This window comes from Anopheles bellator, chromosome 2 (assembly GCF_943735745.2).
Source record: "Anopheles bellator chromosome 2, idAnoBellAS_SP24_06.2, whole genome shotgun sequence".
In the NCBI taxonomy this organism is placed as follows: domain Eukaryota; kingdom Metazoa; phylum Arthropoda; class Insecta; order Diptera; family Culicidae; genus Anopheles; species Anopheles bellator.
In genome coordinates, this window is record NC_071286.1 from 74,834,264 (window position 1) to 74,857,648 (window position 23,385).

The 23,385-nt window shown below is 51.6% G+C and overlaps 1 protein-coding gene across 1 annotated transcript; it reads left to right on the forward strand.

Annotated features, from left to right (window-relative positions):
- The first annotated feature begins 2,665 nt into the window (after nucleotides 1–2,665).
- LOC131208049 (vitellin-degrading protease-like) lies at nucleotides 2,666–3,529 on the forward strand. The gene has a single exon (XM_058200691.1). It carries the CDS (start codon nucleotides 2,666–2,668, stop codon nucleotides 3,527–3,529), a length of 864 nt encoding a protein of 287 aa, XP_058056674.1.
- Nucleotides 3,530–23,385: the final 19,856 nt, after the last annotated feature.

Consider the following 23,385-nt stretch of genomic DNA (forward strand, 5'->3'; position numbering starts at 1 on the left):
TTCGTTCAAAATTTTACATTTTGGGAATAGACAAAAATTGAACATGAGCCAAAACACGTGCAAGCAAAGCAGTTGTCAAAAATCAAGAACGAAAAATCAAGGCGAACTTGTCAAGAATAAGTGAGAGACCAACATAAAAATAGCGGAAATTTAAAATTCCGGAATTTTTCAAACATTCCCAAAAGCTCCTTTTAGGAACAGCCTTTAACACACTCTTCGTTTCGACTATTATCTTCTCGTTGGTCCCGGTTTTTATTGGTCCCAGTAGTAAGTAAGCCCGGTTGCCCAACGCCGCGCCACTAACAAGCGTGCACGACGTCGCCTAGAACAACAACCTCGCCACGGCAGCCCGCCGACTGGTCGCCACTTGGTACTATCGCTCGTTTGATCGATCGCGATCGTCGAGTCGAGCGCCATCCTGGGCCCGCCAGGACACTTGCTGGGCTGGGCGCCGAAAACCGGGCGGACTTTAATTATTTAATCGTGTCCCTAACGTGGCGGGCTACCTCAGTTTTTTGTTTGCTGCCCCGCCGCTGCCTTTCTAAATCCATAACTCATGCGCGGAACATACGCGGCCGCCCCGCGCGTGGATTGTTTCCGATCGTCACTTCGCCTCGGGCCTCCGCTGGTTCTCGGGGGGGGCCGTGCATTATGAAACATTTCACAACTCTCTCAGACCGAAACGGACGGGAACATAGGACGGTGTTAGAATAAGTAATGTTGTCGCGATTTATCTTCGCGACGTCGGGCCGGCCAGGCGCCCGGCACCGATGAATTGTTTGCGCTGATGGCCGGATTGTTTGTGCCGATCGCTGGCACAGACATATCGATGTCGTCAGCGCCATGTCAGCGTTACGACATTGCTGCTGGGGAACTGCTCCAATTAGTTCCTGTAAGGCCATCTCTCGAGGGACGCTTAACCGTTGGATCGGGCGCTGGACAGTCTCTAGAACGTCATTCCCGTTCTCACGCTGGTCGCCGGTCACCAGTCACCAAGTCCTGTGTCCTGTGCGCCGTGGCTACATCATAAATCACGCCAATGACTCATCAGCCGGGGCCATGATGAGGTGTCTAATGATGACGGGCATCAGTGTCGGCGCTTGGCAGTCGATGCAAAACACACATCTCAACCCTCCCCGGGCAGCACCAACTAGCAGCTAGTCGACCCCGCGGCGGCAAAGGTGATGCGCGTCGGGTGACCCAAATTTCATGCCGTAATCCAGTGTGTGGCCCGTTGATCCTGCTGCTCCCAGGCCCAGACAGGACAGGGCCGTGTGGTTAATGAACCCACCGGAAGAAGCGAAGCAAGACGTTCGCGAGACGTCCTTAAAGTGCAAGGGGGAAGAAAAGGAACACTCATCGGAGAGAGTGCCTCGCGGGACCCGCGGGAGATTGATTGGTTCCAGGACATGTAAATCGAGGGACCTCTGCGCCACCGAATGACGGTGCAAAGACCGGTCGTCGATGATCGCTAAGGCCCGAGTAATTTTCAGATTTTCTGCCCCGTTATCTCGCCGTGGCAAGCGTGTCGAATTGGCGGGACCCAAACCACTTCGGTTACTTGCAGAAAAGCCTGTGGAAACGTACCAGGTTGGCTAGACTTTGGCGCCAGCGAAGCCACGGGATGCCAAACCTGGATGCTTTGGACCTTTTCGAGGTGGAATTAAGATAGAGCTCGATATCGACTCCGAATCGGGTCTAGGGATAGGTCAGGTAGCACCCGGCTGGAAAGGTGCCAAATCGTTTGGGCGATTTGGGCTGCGTATCTCCAGACACTATCGGACGGGTTCTGATCGAGGTTCCGTTTCGGCGACCGCAGCAGCACGTGCCTACGCATCGCCGAAGACGGCGTGGTTCGCTGGAAGTCGGAGTTCGACATAAAACCAAACGTTTTATTTCATACACGGGGTCCCCGCGAGGAACCCGAGGGAACTGTACAAAATGGTTACATTAACATGAGCGTTTTATGGGAGCTCCCGGGGCTGGATCGATCTCGCATCGGCATCGAGTGGGAAGTGGTCGCTGTGAGGAGCGGTCGCGTCTGACGCCATCTGTAAGTCCGGAGGGGTTGTGTGTCCTCCCCGGGTTGGTGGGTTGACGTGATGAGCTACGCCACGGCTTCGGGGAATGAGTTTTTAATTTATGGCCCCCGTTTGTTTCGGGGCAATTTGTCCCGTGTCGATCGATCGGCGACGTCGTCGGCGGAACGAGAGCACCGTCGCCGAACCGTTGTTACTGAAATACGACATTTTAATAGTGCACTCGGTGGTAGTTTCTTAAGGAAATTTATTGCACCAGCACGTCAGGGCCCCGACCCGATGTAACCCGTTGCCGGTGATCCGGGAACACGCAACAGTAGCATGGAGAACCGTGTTAGCTTTGGTTTCCTCGAACAACCCCGTAATTGGGGCGAAGTAAATCAAACTTCAATAATATTTTACAAACAAGCGTTTCGAGTGTTACAGTGTTATGTTGTGTTTACACTTCGCCACTTGTAAAGATAATAACCATCAAACGCAAACTCGCTGACCGGTGGTGTTGATAATAATTCATTTGTTTCACAAACTCAACCCAAACCGACCCCCCCAGGAGCCTTCATAAGGGCCACGCCTGGGGCCAATCTCGTTAGTCTGTGGCTAGTAGGTAGATATCGAACACATCAAGGATGATCCAACCGGTCCACAGTCGAATCCTGCGGAATCTCTACCGTGTGGCGTTGCTGGCGGTGTTCGTTCACTCCGCGTTAGCTGCCAGCGAGGACACGAACCAGGACCGCAACCTGATTGTCGGCGGTTTCCGGGCCCTCATCGATGACTTCCCGTACCAGGCCGGGGTGTACTACGCAGGGACGCTCAAGTGCGGCGGCACCCTGATCGGTCCCCAGTGGATCCTGACGGCGGGCCACTGTGTGCCGCCGGACAAGACACCGCTCTTTACGAAGGTTATCGTCGGAACGGCGCAACCGGAACGGGCACAACCCCTCGACGTGATCCAGGTCCATCGGCCACCGGCGGAAGGCAAGGCCAAGGGAATCGACGTGGCGCTCCTGAAGCTCCCGAAGCCGCTGTTCTTCACCGCCAACGTGCAGTGCATCGACATGATGACGTCATCGGGACGCACGGTGCTGGAGGCGGGTAAACCGGGCACCATCTCCGGGTACGGGTATCACCGGGAGGCCGAGTTATTCGACAACGATCGTGCGCTGAGAGCGGCCACCGTTACGCTGATGTCGGACGAAGAGTGTCGGCGGGACTATGCGAACGCGTCGGACCTGACGTTCTGTGCCGGGTTTCCCGGTGGCCAGGTGGATAGCTGCCAGGGTGACTCCGGGGGACCGATCGTGGTGGAGCACGTGCTGGCCGGGGTCACGTCGTGGGGTTTGGGTTGTGCCCGGCCCAACAAACCCGGCATCTACATCAAGGTGACGGCGTTCCGGGACTGGTTGGATGAGGTGGTGGAGTCCCAACCGACGGCCCGGGAGCGTCAGCTCTGTCCGCAAACGACCGACGACATGGACTACCGAAGATAAGATACGATTGATAACTCTGGTTGCCGATTGTTTGGTGAAGGTTTCTATGGAAAGAATTAAGATCACTTCCGAAGATCGGTGAAATGGTTTTCTTAGTCTCTCTATCACGGTGTAGACCTGAGCGGAACATCAGGAACTCCATTCAGGGCATGGGTTCCGGCCGGCGTTCCCACGGCTTCGAAGGCCGGCACCGGAGATAAATAACCGTTGAAAGTTTGCCCAATTTTCCATGAAATTATCATAAATTTATCAAACTTTTTACATCCGCCAAAGTGCGTTGCTTCCTTCCTGTCTCCCGGAGGTGCCCCGTTCCCGGTTCCCGGACGCCGTGCAATCGCCGCGTCATCGCAGCGCAGCCTTGGGCTGCTGCAGGACCTGACCGTTACATAAATTATCCTTTCTCGGGCATCGCCGGATCCGGATCCGATTCGGGCCAAAACCTGGCACGGCAACTTTTCACTTCCTGCAACCGATTGGAGGCCGTTTTTTCGCTCGGCCCTCTCGGCATCCTCCCGGGTGCCCGTGCCCGTGTACTGAGCCACAAAAAAGGACACCACCCGAGAGGGCCGACAAACACCTTGTCATGCAGATTAATTATTCGAGAGCGGTGCCTGGCGGAACCGGATCCGCATACCGCAGGTAAACATCGGTTTGCGACCCCGGCGCCCCCTTTTCCCGCCGGGGCCGGGACTTCCCGGTCCCGGGTGAATCCGGAAGGTGCGTCCTCTGTCGCGTCACGATTTGCGCTACAATTTCTTTTTTTTTGCCACACGCTTTTATTCGCAATCCGTCTCCGGAGCACGCCTCAAGCCGGCTCGAGGTGAGCATCGATCACAACGGCGCCGCACCGCAAACAGGGCGTCAGGACGTGCCGTCCGAGATTAGTGCTTCGGGGTTTAGATTTGTTTTTTGCTGTTTCTAGTTCACCCGAGAGGATAAACCCGTTCGGTGGCGTACCGTATCCGTTTCCCAATCAACGGAAATTCCGGTTTCGAACGAGCTTCGGTGGATCTCGGCGCTCCTCGGCTTCAAGGTCCTGCCGGTGTTCCGACGGGAACTAACCAAACCCAACCAACAGGGTAGGGTTATTGCTTTATTCAACCGGTGGCGGCGCAACAATTTTAATGGTAATGAGGGGTAGCGTTCCTCTCGAGCGTCGTCGCTGCTGCTGCTCCGGATTGCGCACCGCTCCGGCTGCAATTAAAAGCAGGGGACGAAGGCATTCGGAGCCGGTTTTTCCCCCTTGGTTTCGCTCGGGTGGCGTGCCCGGAAAGAGACTCACACGCGGAAGTACGGCTCCGCAAGGACCCCGCTAGGGTTTCGCCGGCGTTTGGACAAATTTTCCGGCCAGCGGCGAGAGAGAGAGAGACCGAGCAACCGGAGGAGACCTCCTGCGTGAGTTATCGCCATGTGTGCAGCTAAATGAGAGGGCCGTGATGTTGTTCCGGCCAGGTACGGTCGTCCTGTGGCACCGGAATCCAATCACTCATTTGGCTCGCAGGTCGCAGCCGCACGAACACACACCGACCGGGATGCTGGACCGGGATTACGGTGTTGCACCGTCGCAATGGAATCTGTAGCAGGCTTCGACCGAAACCGATCCGGTTCCTGCACTGGTTCCGGTTGACACTCGGTGGCCGGATATTTAGGGCACTGCTCAGAAAAGTTTTCACAATGAACTTTTCCACCGATCTCGATCGCGTAGTGCCCTAGACGGCTTTTCCCGCGCAAAAGCGAATCAGAAAGCTGGTGGCACCCTCAAAGGGCGTCAGTCGGGCTTTTGTCACTTTCGGTTTCGAACATCTGTGTGCCAGTTTGGTGACGGTGAATGTGACCCTTCAAATGGGCGAATTAACACAATTAATTGATAATGTTTCCGTTTGTCGTGCTTTAAATAGAACTCCGTTCCATTTAACTCCATTTGATGCTTAAAATGCGTTAAGAATGATTTCGTCTCCTGTTGACCGGAAGAATGAATGAACGAATCCGAAGAATAGAATAATGAAGTAATGCTACTGTGGGTAACAAATAGCGGGAATTGCCATACAACTCGCAAAAGCCTTTCATTATTCTTTTAAATGTACGTTAAAACACATTCTTCGTTTCGGCTCCTATCTGAACTTTTCACCATTAAAGTCAGGCGAATGCCGGTGTTACGGAATGCTCTGCGTCGAGTTTGTGTCGAAATGATCACGAAACTCTGATGCAAAAACATTACGATGAAGTTATGGTAAATGATTACAGGTAAAAAAAAATATTTACTTTGCAAATTATTTTTGAAGAGGTTGAACCGTGTTGTCTTTTGTCCCTTACTGACGTTTCGCGGGGATCATTGCTTTTCGGCTACCTGTTGAAGAAAACTGCTACAGAATTGCATCAAATGATTGACGAAGCTTGTTTCTGAAAGATCGCAGTGCTTTAAGCGCTTTAAAAAATAAAAATTTGGCGATTTGAACTTAACAAGCAAAGAGCGCCGGAGGATCCCAAAAAGGATATTCTGATGGGACAGAAATGTGTGATGTATCAATAGCTCCTAAAACCTGGTGCAGCAGAAGACACGGTGCGGTAACTTGGTTCTATGAGAATGCGCCTGGACACAAAGCAAGGCGCACTAAGATACAATCAAAACTCTTGGCTGGGAGCTGCTACCTCATCAGCCATTTTCAGTAGTCTTGGCCTCTTCCAAGAATCATTCATTATCATCGATAAGACACGCATTGGCCACACTTCGATTCCTACCAGGAACTCGAAAATTGGTTGACTAATTGCTTTGCTTCGTAAGACGAATAATTCTTTCGGCGTGACATCTACGATTTAGCAGAGAGATAGGAGGAATGTATAGCTGAGAGAATACATAACACTCAAATAGTATTCTTTGTTAACATTGTGACCGGCTTGGAACGAATTTACGACGATGATCGAAAACAAGTGTTTCCCATTTATTCAACTTTTGTTGATAAAGTTCCAATCCCCCAAAAGAGTTGCTTGATCATCGATCCTTAAACCACACAATCGGCATATTTTATACATTACTATCATTAGAACGGACAGATTCATACTCAATTTGACGTACTGACTGCGTTTGAACTAGAGCGTCTTTCGCTTAGGCACCGATTCGACACGCCCGATGAGCATAAACCAATATTGAGAAATGTAGAGCAACTGAACCAACTCGAAATCAACAGGAAAAAAAAAATCCCGAGACGCGGCCACAGATCGAGCGGCCACCGAAGATTTCGCCGTTCGCCCCGATCGGGTGCTACAAATTGCATTCTGGGTCATGATTGGCACGAGACTGATCTCTGCCGCGCACCGCCATAAAGCACTCGTTATCAGACCGCGGGTCGGCTTCGATCGGGTGTTGGTTAGCACCGCCACTGGCCCACGTGGGGCTCGCGGGAAAACAATCAACTGCGCGCTGGAGCGGGAAAATGGGCACCCCCCGCACCAAAAGTCCACGGTCAACGGGAGGGTTGAAGATGGAAGCGCTCGATTTGCGCTGGCGGTGGCCATTTTCTCGGCCGCAACGGTTAGCCTTGGCACAGTGCACAAAGTGCCGACCCGAGAGGCAGATGAGGGCCTCGGTGCCGTGCGCGGCTCCGGCCGCCATTTTTTTCGGGGTGTGCCTCCAACGAGCCACCGCCACAGAGTAACAGGTTAAGGTGAGCCCAGCGTCCTAACGAAGCACAAATCGCGGCATTGACCACCGGTGGGTCCTTCCGCCCAGGGGATGATGCTAGGCCCCCCCAAACCGGGGCGCACCTCTCGAAGTATTGGTGCTCGGGTGATCGATCAGTCATTAGAGTCAGGCCGACCGGGACAAGGGGCGACCGCAAGTGTTGTTTGCGGAATGTGGGCAGCTCGGTGTGAAGTTCAGTATCGACTTCCACTCCGGAGACGGATTGCGTCACCTAACCCCAAAACCACTTCATCAGCCGGGCGGGTTTTTCCGCAGGGCGTTAGCTGCGATAGACGCGATGCGATAGCAGGAGGTCCATCGAACGAATCGCGAAGGGCTTGCGGTGCTGCAAATTGAGCCTTTCGGAGCGCGATGGCGCGATAGGGCGCGAGGGCGCGAGGGCGTTAAACTGGCCGGGGTGGGCCGGGAGCGGAGCGCGGTTCACACGGACCGTGGCGGTATTTGAATCAATTTTCGTTCCCATTCGTATGATCTTATCTTCTGAGTGGACCTCAAATTTGCATCGCTTTTTGAAACATTAGCCGCATTAGAGCCACACAACACTGAGCCAACACATGGGCTGAAAAGTCCCCGAGCCTAACGTAGTAGAGGCGGTAGTTTTATCGGATTACACTTTTGGTAATATTAATATTAACCTTCCAAAGAAAGCACATCAAATTTCAAGATATTTTTAAGCCTTATCAAAAATAAATTCGTGCTATAATTTTACACTGGTTTTTGATGGGAAAACATACGGTCCAAGTGAAGTAATAGCTTAAAAAGTATTATAAGGACTCTGCTCCAACGAAAAAAAAAGGTAAAACTTTGGTTTGCTGATTTCAAACGTCTTGGTCTTAGAGACACCGATGATGCTCAGTGCAATGGACATCCACAAACTCGTTTTGCATGATTGAAAAATGAAGTTTCGTGGGCTAGCTGACATTTTAATGATATCAAAAGAAAGCGTTGGCCTTTTGCTGCATAAACATTTCACTATGAGAAAGCTCTGTTTAAAAAATGCGCATTTACTCACTGTTGACCAAAACCAAGAGCTTGTTGATGATTCTGAGCAGTATTTTTGGGTCGATTCGTGACAAAGGATGAAGCATGGATTTATCACTTCACTCCGGAATCAAAGCAATCGTCTTGTCAATGGAGAGCAACTGGTGAGCTGGATCTTGAAAGGGGAAATATCATCAACAGTGTCAATATTCTATAGTCTTATTGAAGCGTTCGAAGGCCAAAATTGCAAAGAAACGTTCACATGTGGCAAAGAAAACATTATTGTTTCATAAGAAAAGCAACGCACCGTGTCACAATTCAATCAACACAATGGTATATGAAAGAGGCCTTTAAGGTTGTTTAAGAAATAGTTTCTTTAAGAGTTGAAACAAAAATCTCGAAATGCTTCCACATCCACCAGATACCCGTCAGATTTTGCTCCCAGCAACCCACAGCCTGTTGACAAAAGCATGCTCATCGATAAATAATTTCGAATCTGCTCGAATGAATGTATGACCCTGATCTTTGATGGAGATGACGTTATTAAATAATGCCAATTTTAAACCATAAAAAGCGCTTCTTTTTTTTGGCCCTTAAGGACCTATGTGTTAAGGTCTAGTGCTGTGCAATGAAACAGTTGTCTGACATCGACTCAATATTTAGATCTATGAGGCGGTTGCGTTGAAAGATCACGTGTTAGAGAATCAGGAAGCTCATTTGCAGTCCATCGGATGGGTCGCAGCATAATTGAAACTGTCCACCTCGTTTGGGCGCCTGGGCGAAGACGGAAAGGGTTGTCTCCATTCGCCCATCTCGTTCGAAGTACCATAACCTAATTTTCTGTAGCCCTTTCCCTGCTACGGGAGGCTAAACCCCGCATTGTCATTGTTTCCTTTCCGAGGCTACACTTAATGTTTCGACTTTCGCGACGGGACGGACGGCTTCGATGGCATCGTACCTTCGAACGGTAGTCCTCCCGTGGGGGTCCAGCACACACCCACGACGACGATGACGATGGCGACGACGACAACGCCACCGGGGCCCTCGCTCTCGCGGAAACGATAATTTCAGACTTCACTTCCTCACTTGTTGGTCCGTCCAGCCCGCGCAAACATTCACCAGGCCAGACAGACACCCGGAAAAGCCACTCACCCGGTCCGGGCCGCTACCGAAGAAGCCGCCTCAAGATGGGCCGATCCCCAGACGATGCGTACGATGGCTCCGGGTAGCCCGGTGTCCTGCTCGATTGCTCGGGACCGGAATCGGGGCCCCGGGGTGATTATGGTCCCGGGCTGGATGGTGTAACATCATCCAATCCTATCGTCGGCCGCCCATCCGGCGTTCACTTGGCGTCGCTGCTAAGTAGGGCTGGCCCGGGAACCCACGGTGGCGAGCACGTCCGGCCGGGACCGCCTTTTACTGACGGTGGCCTGTGACGAAACCGAAACGTGAGCGGAACACGCCCGCAACGCATTCCGGGCACCGGCGTCGGTTCGGATCGGGGATCGATCGTGTTCAGGTGTATTATTAGCATTTTTAACCACTTTTAATCGACCCTTGATGGCCGTGGCCACCGCTGGTGTCGATGGTAACGTGAGTCCAGCGTAACTCGTCCGCGTATTTTCCGGCCGCGCCCGGACGCAAAATAGGCCAGTCGGTCCCGGCGGAAAAAGCCACCCGAAAGCAGCAGTGACCCGGGTAGGTCGGGCTGTGTTTGTTTTGAAAGTCAATATTTTTAATCCAGCGAATCCCGGTGGGGAGTCTGTGGTGGTGGAAATCAATTCCGGGCCACCCGGGTCCACTATCGATGGGAATACGGAACCGGCGTAGGAGTTGGCCACGATTAGAAGACGGCTCGGCGTCTCGATAAATCACACCCGGCCCATAACGGGCAACACATTATTAAGATATTACGCTGGACCCCGGCAGGTCCCAGGCTAGGCTCTACTGCCCGCCCGGGGGGGGCCTTCTAGGGCCCGTTCTCCATTAAGTACCATTAAGCCGAACGCGGCGCGCAGCAAGATCCACTTCCAGTTACGGTGCTGCCATCGAGAGGGCCACCCTCCAAGGCGCACTAATCGATCGGATCTCACGCCTCACTCCGGCGACTCCGGCGATGGGAAGCGCAGCCGTCTCATCAGCATCCACCGCTCGTGGGATGTCCGTTTACGCGTTATCTAATTTATGGCTTCATTCTTTCGGCATGGCCGCCCGGCACGGAATTCGGCGATTCTGAGCACCGCACCGCAGGACGCCCGAGGACATTCGAGGCGCGACCGCGGTGAGATTCGCTTTTTTATTGTCTACGAGATTGGCCGCCGTCGTCGAGAGGTTGCGCAAGGTTCGGGTTCCGTCCGACGGAGATCGTCCGATAGATCTGGGCCACGGCATCCGAACGAACGGCGGGGCGGGCGGGAAGCTGACCTCGAAACGCGCCCGCTCATCCATCCGCGCCCGGACGGACGGACGGCCCGGGTGTTGACTGGTGCCGTGGACGTGGTTATCTGGTGCGAATCTTATTAACTTCTTGTTTTGCCGCGAGGATCGGCTCGCTGGTTGGCGATCGGCGCGTCGTTTCGCAACGCCCTGCTTGGATCGCCTGAACCTGAGCCGTTTTCGGAACCGATCGATGTAATTTTCCAATTCCGAGCCGCGTTGGCTCAGTTACCCCTTCAGCTGGTAAGGGCCCGTGATTTTCCAGCCACCTTCTTGATTTCCACTCGAGAGCCCGGTCTCGAGGATTGGGAAGTCGATTCGGGGAGCAAAAAACTGGGAGTTACACCGACGGAACCACTTCACTTGGCAAGTTAAAAGCAACCTGGCAAATCTTGAGTCGCACTGCGGAGCAAAGTGCGGCACCCTTCCGTCTGGTGCGCTTCTTTCACGTGTTTTCCGAAAACACCAAACCCGGTTCACGCAGTGCGCATTCCCGCGCAAACAATAGCGCAAGTACATAACGCGCAACCGGCGCGGGAACATGTGGTCCTGTCGGGAACCCCGTTCCTTATCGGAAAGCGATCAGCCAGCCGCTTGCTGCTTGAAGGACGCTAAATTTGCATACTTAAAAAACTATTAGCATACGCGCCGCTGGCTCAGCCAGCCAGCCAGCCAACAAAAGGACGTATAAATCACGCGCACCGGCCCTCGTGGCCGGTTCCCGCGCCCGATCCTGGAGCACTTCGGGCGCGAAGAAAATCCTGCCACCGGCGGCGGCGGCGGCTCTAGTGAGTGTCGTTAGGATTTATTTCATTGCTTCATTTGCGCCGCTTTACGGAGGGTTGAACGCATTTCATTAGGCGCATTTCTTTGCATGCTCGCACCCGATTCGCGGCCGAGGCTCCGAGGGGACGCAAGCGCAAGACGCAAGACTGGCCGGAGAAGGCAGCAGTTTTTGGCAAATAATCTTGGGCCGCCGCTGGTGCGTATGGTAATTGGCGAACGATATGCATTATTAATCACTCTCGCTCTCGCTCTGGAAATTTCGGTTCGCGCGCCCAGCTAATTGACGGGTTGCCGGCGGCACCGTGCACATTATGCATTTAAAAGGATATGCCGGATCCGGGCGGCCTGGCGGGTGCACCAAATTTTATGGCACATTTGTTGGGAAAGCCTTCTTTCGGCGCAACATCGGCGAAATCCGAAGACAAAGACGGAAAAGGGTGTCTTGCGTGGCGCACGGAAAAAGGGCCGAATTAATAACTATATCGATGCCGGCCCGGTTGACGTCGACATCACACCTTGGAAGGCAAATGGTGATCGTGGAAACATCGGAGCACCGTGGGCACTCGGAATCTAGATCAATCTTCGCGAACCCCTTTTGCAATGATGTCTCACGGAACACGGAACGAACGTTATGGCTTGGAATGGCTTTGGGACCACATCATCAAACGGCCGTATCGTAACGGCCCCGGGGCCCCGGGGTAATATCTTTTATTTGCACATCGAAACGGTGTGACAGTGATAAGAACCGTGAGCGACGAATGGCGGTTGGCTCACGCTTTCCTGTTCATTCCGGACACGGTGGCAGCATATCGGTGGCACATCCTCAGAAGCGATCCTTCCGATGCTCTAGATGCAGTAGATTTTCCCTCCAAAATCGCCGTGTTCGAGTGGCGTTCCCTGCTTGGATCACTGTTGAAGTCTCTACACGAGACCGTTGAGAGTTGGCGAGGGCCACACACAAAACACAAAAAACAGGAACAGCGCGCAGGTTTTGTGCCAGAAGTTTCCGAATTCTCGCCCAAAAGCCCCTTCGGTAGGGACCGTGAAAAAAAAAACGCTGCACAAATCCCGAAACTAGTGCGACTTTGAGACACACAGGCGCGCAAGAAGAAGGAACACAAAAAAAGGAGAGCAGCCGAACGGAATCGGAAGCACGGCCACGGCAGTGACGAGGGGTCGGCGCTTGGTCGCGCTGTGGGAACGAAGTTCGTTATATATTTATTTCATTGCGTTTTATTGCGAACGATAAATGGGGTTAAATTTATTGTTATAATATGCTAGTTTCCGAACCCCGGAGCTACCCTCCCGGTGCGCCCGACGACGACGACGACGACGACGACGACGACGATAACCGACTTTCTTTCCGTCGGATCGGATCGGATCGGACCCCTTGAGTGCGAATCAAGTGTGAGAAACTCTCCGCTCCGCGGCTAGGGCACCCGTAAACGACCGTTTCGGTCAGCAAAACAGGTAATCTCAGGCAGGCGTCCTTACATGCCACGGTGCCGCGATTCGGTCACCAACATGGACGCGCAGACATGGATAGGAGTGCGCAGGTTTCGATCGTCTGTTTGCCCCGCTGATAAGGTGCTTTCGAAGTGGTTCTGTTTGCGCAACAGTCAACGGCAAGGATTCACCCCGCTTCGGAAGGATCCTCGGAACCGGGCCAGTGGGCCAGTGGGAAAAACGGAGGTAACCAGGGGGACGATGTGTGTGCCAATATTTGGAGAGCGATAACTTTCTCCACGCAGCGATCACGGTGCGGGCGATCGGTGAGCGTCGGAATTAAGGATGGCCCTGGGTGTCCATTTTACACCTTTGTTTGTGGGGCCAGCAAGCGCCCAAGTCAACACACTCACATACGGACGCATCGTAAATCATAACTCACTAAAAAGGCTGCTCTCCAGCCAGCAAAAGTCAAAGGCTTACCACGCAGGGGCAGGCGTCTGGAGAGCGAAAGCGTCCTATCTAATTTAAACAAATCATCGAATGATCATAAATTCTGTTTAAACACTGGGCGACCGGCTGGGCGAAGGTTTTTCGGTCCGCTCTGCTAAGGTGTATCGATTATGTTTTCGGAGATAGCCGCAGACGGCCCACTTAAGATCGCGGGCAGGTGAACCACAAGGTGGTTTGGGTCGCGCTCAAGTGTTACAGGCGATCGTTAGCTCGTGGCCCGGGGGCGATAGAAAGATGAAGAAAAAAAAATGGGAGAACTCTGAACGGGAACGAATTCAATCATATCATTAGGCAATAAACGATATGCTTTATTTTGGGTCGATCGATATGATGATGATGATGATGACGACGGTCGTCGTGCCCTTGATCGGTTCGAACCGCGAAAGGTGGCCGCGGCCCGAGTATCCATATGGCGCCCGGCAGCAGAAGAAGAAGATGGGGAAAAAATGAAAATTCTTCAGCCCGCGGCCCAAATGGAGAAGCATTTCGAGCACCATGATGACGCGGCTCGAAATGCGGCGAACCTGCCCTGGCCGTCTAAGCTGCCGCCGCCGCCAGCTTTTCGTGGGGGTGATAATAAGCTACGTTTTGCGAGATGACCTCTTGGGCCGAACCGGTCGACCGGTGCCCGGGTCCGGGTGTGCTGGCCGGGATCAGAAGTGGATTGAGTGGATCGAGGCTGATCGAACACGGCGATAGCGTTAATCAGCATGATTTTAAATGGAATCCGATCGACGATACGGGTACGATACGAGTGCTGGGAGTGCGGTGCAGAGCGAGAAACGTTCCATAAAGTTCTGGCTAATAAATAAATAAATTTAATTGGATGCGTTTGCTAGAATACTGACGAAAATGAATCTGTTGCTTAGAGAAGAAGTATACAAATGATGAAGACATGATAGGATTATTGTTAATGCGATTCCTACTAGGATTGTTTTTTGCCTATTCTCTGTCCCATTTCTTTTTATGATTTTGTTAAATATGCAACACTTTGGTGTTAGATAAAAAATATGTGCAAAAAGGAAAGCCGTATGGTTTGCAAAACCAGTTTTTGGACATTTGAGGACACCAGTAAAAGTAAATGAATGAAGAATAAGGTTTCACTGATTATTCTGCCATTTACTTCAGTTTCCAGAATCGTACCCGCAAGCGACCGATTCATTGACCGAAAATTCATGCACCAATTGATAGTTAAACCTTACTCAGCAACAGCTCTCTTCAATAACCCTGTATTTTTAAAATTATTGTTACAAAAACAGTCAACGGGTAACGTAGCCTTATTGCCAATTGATAGCATGCCTTAGCTATCAAGACACTGATCAAGAGGCATATTGAAGTCATGTCGAAAAAGGTCTAAGTCAGTATTGAAGTCAATACGGGAGATCAAAATCTTAAATGCGAAAACGGTTTGAAGCGATCGTCTGCGATGCTCGACTGATCGTAGCCCATAACTATAATAAGATATAAGAAAGCAACCTCTAACAGACAATATTAATCAAACCAATAAATCAAAAGCGACCAACAAATAATACATAAATAAATCAATGAACCAACAAACCAACTAAAAGAAATGAAAAATGAAGAAGGATCAAAATCCCCAAATGATAATAACAACATTTGGGGAAGCCTTTTATCTCAATGCGACGATCATTTCAAATCAAACTAGAATCCAAAACGTAACCTAGACACAGTTTTCTCAAACGATCACCAAACACCGCTGGAAGTCGGTTCGATTACTTCGAACAATTTAATCGTCGCACCAGAACCGATCACTCAGTTTCATGTATGACCCAGTGCTCTGAAGCAGTTTTCCCATTTTCCCTTCAACACCACGGCACACGCATTAGATTGCACCGCGGGCCCGTGTTGATCCGAGGAAAAGTAAAAGTCCCCGGCACATGTCTGACCGCAGTCAGAGCCGGCAACCAGCAGCAGCGATTGCACAACCGATTCGGATAAAGCACCGAAAACCGCAAACCCACGTGTGTCCGCGTGTCCGTGTTTGTGTTTCGCTTTTTCCTGTTGTCCTTTTGCTCAAGCCCTCTCCCGGGACGGGAGAGAGACCGCCCGCTTTTGCCATTTCAATTCGATTAAATTGTCGATTTGAGCAAGTTACTTCATCATTCATCGATAATTGAGTCTCCCCAATCGCGATCGCAATTCGCGTCCGAACGTCCGCCGGGGGCCCCGTGCTTTGCATATGTTGGCCGGCCCAAGGGGAAGCCTCCTCCGGTCGGGAGGGGGCTCCGGTTGCGAGGTGTGTACGTTGTGTTTTTGCTCGAAAACCGGACATCGCCAGACCGGGCGCACCGGGTTCGTTTCTACGCCGGCTTCTATTAGGCTCGGGTCCGTTTGTTGTTGTTCCCTGCCCGGCCAGCCAGGTCCACCAGCCAGCCGGCCCGAGAGCGAGCCCTTTCATGCATTATGCACACGTTATTATGTTATGTTCACGCGATGTCAGTGGTCCGCGAGTCGGTCCTCGGTCGCGTCGATTGAGCCACGGCTGCTGCTGGTTGGCGGTTGGCGCTTATTGTTTTAACATTTAGCTCACCCACCGTGGGTCTCGGCCGCCGTGGGTCTTGAGTGGCCGTGTCAGAGTGTCCGCGCAAGTCGCAACCTTCCGACGCCAAGTGGAAAGGAGCGTACCGGTGACATATCGAAATTATTAAATCAACCGCAGCGCAGCTTTCCTTCAATTAAACCGTACTTACGCCGGGCTGGCCGGCCATTTCCTAGGCCGGCCGGCGCAGACCGTGATTTATGGAGCACCGAAACCCCGACCCCAACAAAGAAGGCCAACTTGGGAGGGAAAAGGACTTTTCTCTCCGTTCGGCGGCTGGCCGGCCGGCCGGTCAACTGTCCGACTGGCACGGATTGAAACGGTGAACCCGAACCGAGTACAATTCGGTAATCCGGGGGCACCGCGCGTAAAGAGCAACCAGCGCGAAAGGCCCGCCCGGTCCGACATGACGATTGGAATCGATTCGATGCCGTCAGAAATCAATCAACTTTTTCGCCTTCCCGCGTCCCGGCGTCCGTCCGGCGGTGTTTAACCTAATTTCCGCGCACAACAAATTTGTTGCAATCGAGGGTTAGATCGAGCAAAACGGCGGGGGAAAAAATGAACTAAATAAATGAAATAGAACAACCGCCTGTTTTGGGCGCTCTCGCTCTCTCTCTCTTCACCGAAGATCAGCTCGATCGATGCGAGCATCGATGCCGCCTTTGGACCAGAAACCCCAGAGACAGCACAGAACTCTTTGCAGGTTAACCGATTTTTTTCTGGCACGGGACACCATTTCTGCGATCGCCACGCAGCCGCGATGATCATCAAACCGACCGCCGCCAGCCCGCCCGAGAGGGCAAAGGATCATGTCGGCTGCGTGGCGAGGTGAACTTAAGCATCGATTTCTGGCCGACGCGACGATCACACCGGTTCGTGGCACGGCGGCGGTCGAAGCGGGGGATTCATGATTTAAGGGGGCGGTTAAATGATAGAAGGCTGTCGATCAACTCCGTGCGTTGGTATGATCAATATGCGATCATTATTTGATTATTGCACAGCGCCACGGAAACCGGGGCGCCTTATGCTGCTGCTGCTGCTGCGTGCGGGGTGTTATGCTGGTCGCGATCGGACGGTGCGGCATCGGTTAACCCTTCGGGGGCTACAGGGCTTCGTTTGTATTTTCCTGTACAAGAAACTGGATTTTTTAGTGATCTTCAAATAAATTATATTCAATACGTAATATGTATGCAGGCAGCTTTAGTAGTATTGTTTTTATTTTTTTTTTAAATACGTCAAGGTAATGTCCTTTAGATTTATTTTCTAAAGGTCCTTTAACCATTAGACCATTTTTAGAAGAAAACAAAGTTATTTAATTTTTTGAATCAAGCCGAGCGATCCTAAAGGTCCTTTAACCTTTAAAACCTTTTTTAGAAGGAAACAAAATATTTTTTTTAATTTCAACTGATTTACACCGAGTGATCGAGGTTCAAGTCACATTGCACGCACCGTCACGGGTTGGCAAGCAATTGGGGCAAATATTTGTACCGGCTTCTAAACACGGATGGGCCCCCAAATGGCACCGAGGTTCGACTGAATCGAGGGACCAAAAGTGGACCACAATCATCCGTGCCCGGCGTGTTGTTCGCGGTGCGCGCTATTTTCTCCAAATGAAGTCGCCGCCGGTGCCGCCGCGGCGATTGAGGGCCCGCGGCGTCCAGCCTCGGGGGACGATCTAAATTACGTTTGACTTACTTTTCGCCGCCGCCACCGCGCAATCGAAGCCACGCCGTGGCGGTACGCGTCGGATCGCGCTTAAATATCATAACCCAATTTCGCAATCGTCGCCGTGGCCGTGGTAATCGATCCGGGCGCCCGGCCATCGGAGGGCGCTCATCGCCGGGCTCACCTTGGCCATCGTGGGTGCACCGGTGGGGCTCCAAAACGGGGAGCTAGTCCCCAAAGTCCCGACCATTATTACTCAATCGCTGATGAGGCCCGCCCGACCCGACCCGCGAGGCGGGAGGCTGATTGAAGCCGACGTTATGCTGACGTTGACAGCGCGACACGGACAGCGCAGCGACATTTCTGGGTGGCCACCGATCGCACGCACCAAAGGATCCGCACCGGTCCGGTCCGGTCCGGATCGAAAACGTTCGAGTCAGTGATCGCCGGGCTGAGTGGAAAAAGCGAGCAAAGAAAAGCTCGCCGACAGATTGGCTTGACTTGCAAATGATTTACTAATTTGCGTGCCGTTCGCCACGTGCGTGCCAAGAGACAAAGGCGAAGACGTTTGTGTGACCCGGGACCAGGACGCGAGGCAAGTGTCTCGCACGTGTCAGTCCGTTCGGGGCGAACGCAAGATCATGTTGCGCCTTGGGTGGCGCTCGAAGTGACGCATTTTTCCCGCTGGCACCAGGCCAGTCCGCGAAGCCTGGTTTGCGTTTCACTCTCTCTCCGTCTCCGTCGGGCAGGATGCTTTAAATTAATTATAGCGCCAACCACCGGTGTCCACCGGCCGGTGTTGCGATAGTGGCGAGTAATGAGATGGCCGTGGCGTGCACGGTGGTCCACCGAATGAAGCTGTTAATTTGATGGGCCTGGGGATTGAGCCTCCCCTCGTTCGAAAGAGGCCCCGCAACCCCTTCGACGGATGAAAAACTCTCCGCCAACCGACAGTTTCGACCGATCGACTGCGCGCCATTTACTCTATTTACTCTACATAAATCCTTCAGCCGGTCGGCCGAGCGCGGTACACGCGCTCCGAACGGACACGCGAACCGCGCGGCATTCGAACGAACCGGAGCAGCAAACCAAAAAAAACGCGACGTGTGTTGTGTATGTTTATTGAAGAGCGGGAGAAAAAAGGCGAAAATAAAATGGTGAGAACTGGTTTGATTTGATTAGTTTTTCATGCGCACGGTCCACGATCATGCGCAGGCCGGGTCAGCTCGGGCGCGCGCATCGAAGGCGCGCATGTTCATAATACGATAATTAATAGTCGCGCCGTCGTCCCGGAGGTATTGATTGCAACCCCGGGCATCGGGAGGTGCAGGCAACCCCCTTCCCCCCCGTGGCACGATAAGGAATGAAATAGTGACGAAGTTGGGTTGGAAGATAGTGTGTCGGTTGCTGGCCGTTTTATTGGCTATGGGTACGCGCGCGCACCGCGGAATTTCGCAGCTGTCACCGGAACGATGTCAGTACAACATTATTATTTGGTTTGGATCGTGCTTTCGCTTTCGATGCCAGGTTCCGTGGCTCCCCCGTGGGGAGGGTGGCGTGGCTGGCGCCAGTTAAAGCGCAGGGCCCCGCCAGCCATTTTTATGCTCTTAATCTTAATAATGAGTCGGTGGTTTATGGGTGTTTTAAGCGTGGCCCAATGAAATCGTGGTTAATTGGGTCGTTGGGACAAATGTTCTCAGATTCAACTCAATCAGATTCATCCGCTGCATGTTTGGGAAACAAAGTTGCTGATTTTTGCTAGAAATGTTAGCAAGAAGAGAAAAATTGGACTTATCATTTAAATATTTGTATAGGGTCTAACAAGGCACGAGCTCAATTAATCCAACAGCAGCTTTTTCACAACCAAAAAGTATGACTGTTCGGCCGTTCTTTGATGAAGATGTTCGAGTTACGATAACCGTCGATGGTGAGCGTTATCGGACCATGGCAACGGATTTTTTGTTTTGGGTGACTGATATCGAAAAATTGTGATTTGTACTTACCACCGAGATCACCAGATTTCACGCCTCCAGACTTCCATTTGTGGGGTTATTTGAAGTTCGAGGTACACGCAGACGAGGCAAGGACTCTAGCTGCCCTCAAGAACACTTTTTGACGAAACAAAATTACAGACATTTTTAAATTGTGATTATCGCAAATCTCCTTGGATTAAAATAATGGATTCCTAAGCGGTGGAAAGGTTCCTTGAAGCACGTAAAGACCCGGTAAAGGCGGTTGTAGCCGGATTAAGAGGAATGTTGGAGGAACTAAAAAATTATAAGTTATTTCTACTTCTACTGTCAGTCGCTTACTGTCCGTTTTCCATCTTCTCTATTCGTTTCTACATCTACTGTATGGCTACTAGATGTGCATACGACTTATCGTTCTAGCCGTAGTTTCTGGTAAATCCACCAGGTGCGCTGGTGCCAGCTGCTAGGACGTACCATGATATCCGTTTCTACGTAACAGGCACATTTGGTTATCAACGTCAGAGCTGGTCATTTCTGCGATACCTTTGGACACAAACAAAATATTGCTCAAATGAACATCAAAAATATAATTTTTTAATATATTTTATTAAGAAACAAATGCTTCCATTTCCCATGACCCATCCTATAGCCTAATAAAGATTCAAATGCTCGCTCTTCGGAGTTGTTTATTTTAATTGCACATTTGCTCTCTGAATGTTCGTTCTCATTTTATATTTTACAATCATCCTTTTTGTGTTGTTTCTAAGCTGTTCCGAACCTAACCTAAGCTGTTCCGATTCGATTACCCGTCGTCACGTAATTCATAATGTGATCAGCATATAAAACAGAGCCTGTTAAAGCGTCACCGAGCATACATTATCTGGCTACGGTTTGATTTGATGATTACCGTAATGGATGTGACAAACTTCAGAGCCGACCGATATTATTCTAATTGCAAGTTTCCGTTATCGCTCGACATATCAGCAGCAGTTCGCTGCGTCCCGCAAGATGAATTGCCTCGATGAAGCGTAAACAAGTCCAGCGGGGGGGTCCTCGGGGGGGGGGGGGGGTGGGGCTACAAATTATCGGCTGACATGCATCACGTGCGAGAACTGAGGTCAAGCCGGGGCGGACGGCGATTGCAGCTGCAGCAAACCGCTGGCTATCAGGCGACGCGAGCCCGGCTGACTCACCAGCAGCCGGTCGCCGGTCGGACGGCCCAGATTGCCCCCAAAAACCGGTACCGGACGAGTGGCCCGTGCTGCCGATCGCGCAGTGACCCCGGACCCACCCCCCCGGGCAAAGGATTCTCAGAAGTGGCACAAACGCATGAAGTCCGACACATTACGGTGCTTTGGGTTAGATTTTGGCAGCCCCCCTCCCCGCGGGTTTGGATCAATAATTTGGACTCCCCCGTTTGCGGGGCGAATTGTTTCAGCACCCCGAACACGCCCCGGCCACACTTTATGACCTTTGGATTGTGCGGTGCGGTGACGAGGTTTCTCGCCTCTTTGGTCCTAAGTCTTTCGTTTTCGGCGCGGGAGCCTCGAACCAGCGGTAGAAAAGGGCCACTAATGGCCACGGTGCCACCGTCTATCCGGCTAATGGCTACCGTAAAGTACCGTATCACTCTTTGACACCCGGCTTCGGCCCCTAGCCACGACACCGATTGCGCAAACGCTGCAAGTGCGCGCGCCAAGCGACGAACGCCGAACAGGGCTTCGCCTCTAATCAGTAATTCATTAGGCCACTGTCGAAAAGTCGGAAAAGCCAGTACCAGCCCCGGCCGGCACCGGGCGGGAGCCGGGAGCGACAAAAAGTTGTCACCCGTTGGCCCCAGTGGATCAGGTTTCGGTTCGCTTCCTTCGGCCGCACGGTGCGGGCGGCTAACCAAACGATCGTCAGCCGCGCGATCACTCGCCAACTCGCGAACACGCGCCAAACGGACCCCGGACGGACCTAGGGGTACCGGGGGGCCAGGGTAGTGTTTTGAAACAAAAAAGCCACGCAAAGGCCCGGCGCAAAAAGTAGCCAAATAAATTAAGCTTATTACCACGGGGACCGCTGGCCAATCGGGTCGGACCTCTACGGGGTGGAGCTCTACAATCAACCGGGCTACGGCGCATTCACTTTTTCGGTGGCCACGTCCACGGGCCACGGGTGGACTGATTAGTAAACGACGCCGCTGCTCGCTGCTGCGGTCAGTAGTAGCCAAATCACAGTTTTATTGCCACGACCGCAGCCGGTGGACGTTTATGGTGACATTGTTTCGGGCGGGCGAACACGGGCTGGCCGTGCGCCGTGCCGGGTGAGTCTAATGAGATCACGTGGAGTGCCCGATCGTCACTCGGCGCGATCAGCGCTGATTAGCACCCCCGGCTGGCCGGCTGCCTCTAATGAGCCGGGTCAGTCCAGGACCACCGAGCACCGGCTTTTGGGTGGGTTTGATGTTGGGCTCGAATGGGCTGAACGGGGTCCTGATTGATCCATTGTTAGCGCGACAGCTGAATGGAAGTTATGGGTGGCACACGGGAGAGTGGAATTTTTCGGGCGCGAGCCCCACGATGATGCACGTCTTCACTGGCCACAGCCAGCGCCAATGCAAAGTGCATCGCCGCCGCAGCGTAGCGGAGCAGCACTTTGATAGGGCCTTCTGGACACCCAAAGAAACGTGCCCGAAGGACCTGCTACGAGGGTTACGTGGCGCAATTGACATTCGAAGGGATTAAGGGGATTCCGCTTGAAGTGCTAGAGTTAGAGGTGTTGGCTGGTAAGCTGTAGACATCGTTTGGATTGGAACGTCAACTAATGGGAGACTTCTAGCACATCGATCAACAATCACCGGAGTTAAAATGCATTAAAATATCTTCAACAAAAACTAACCTATTAAGCGATAACTGTTAAAACTTCAGTGAATTAAACTTTGAATTTTTTATAGGTTTCAAAGCAACGGAAATTTATGAACGAATGTTGTAAGTACAGGGTGCACCATCTATAGTGTCGTTTATCATTTGGTTATAACACAGAAATGGCTGAATATTTTTCGATGCTTGAACTTTTATTTGAAAGATTAATTCTTACCATTTTTTTAATGTAAAACAATATTGGTCAAATACTCACCACGATTGGCTTGACACTAGCTCATTCGGTCGTCTTGTTTCTGAGTACATTTTCGATTGTATCTGGTTTTATTTCGGCAATAGCAACTTGAATTTGGGTCTTGATGTTGTCAATAGCTGCTGGTATGTTCGCATAACATAAATATCGACTGTGGCTGTCGCTGTCGTTCAGCTTCAATTTCGTCGAAGAAACAATCAACCAAAATCCGCACCAAACAGTCATTCGTTGTGAGTAAATTGGCTTCTCTTGCATGATATGTGGGTTTTCCGAACCACAATATTGCTTATGAACACCAACCACCGAGGTGGAAACAAGCTTCTATGAAATGTGCTGTTGACGAATGAATTGACGACTTACCACTTTGGAATTTTATTGTTTTCATATTTCCCATTGTTCTGCAATTAAAATACTATTTTATGCCTAAATTTGAAGAATTAACCTTTTAAAGAAAAGGTCCAGCATCGAAAAATAATAATCCGCTTTTGTGTTATAACCAAATGATAAACGGCACTCTAAATGGCGCACCCTTCATATGAGGACTCTTCGCCTTAAATTAGTACAGTAAGAAGATGGGTTGCTGAATTTTAATGTGGTCGTATAAGCCTTTAATGTGAAGCAAAGACGTTCAAAACAGCAACAATACCTGAAATCGTACAAAAAATACAGGATATTAACT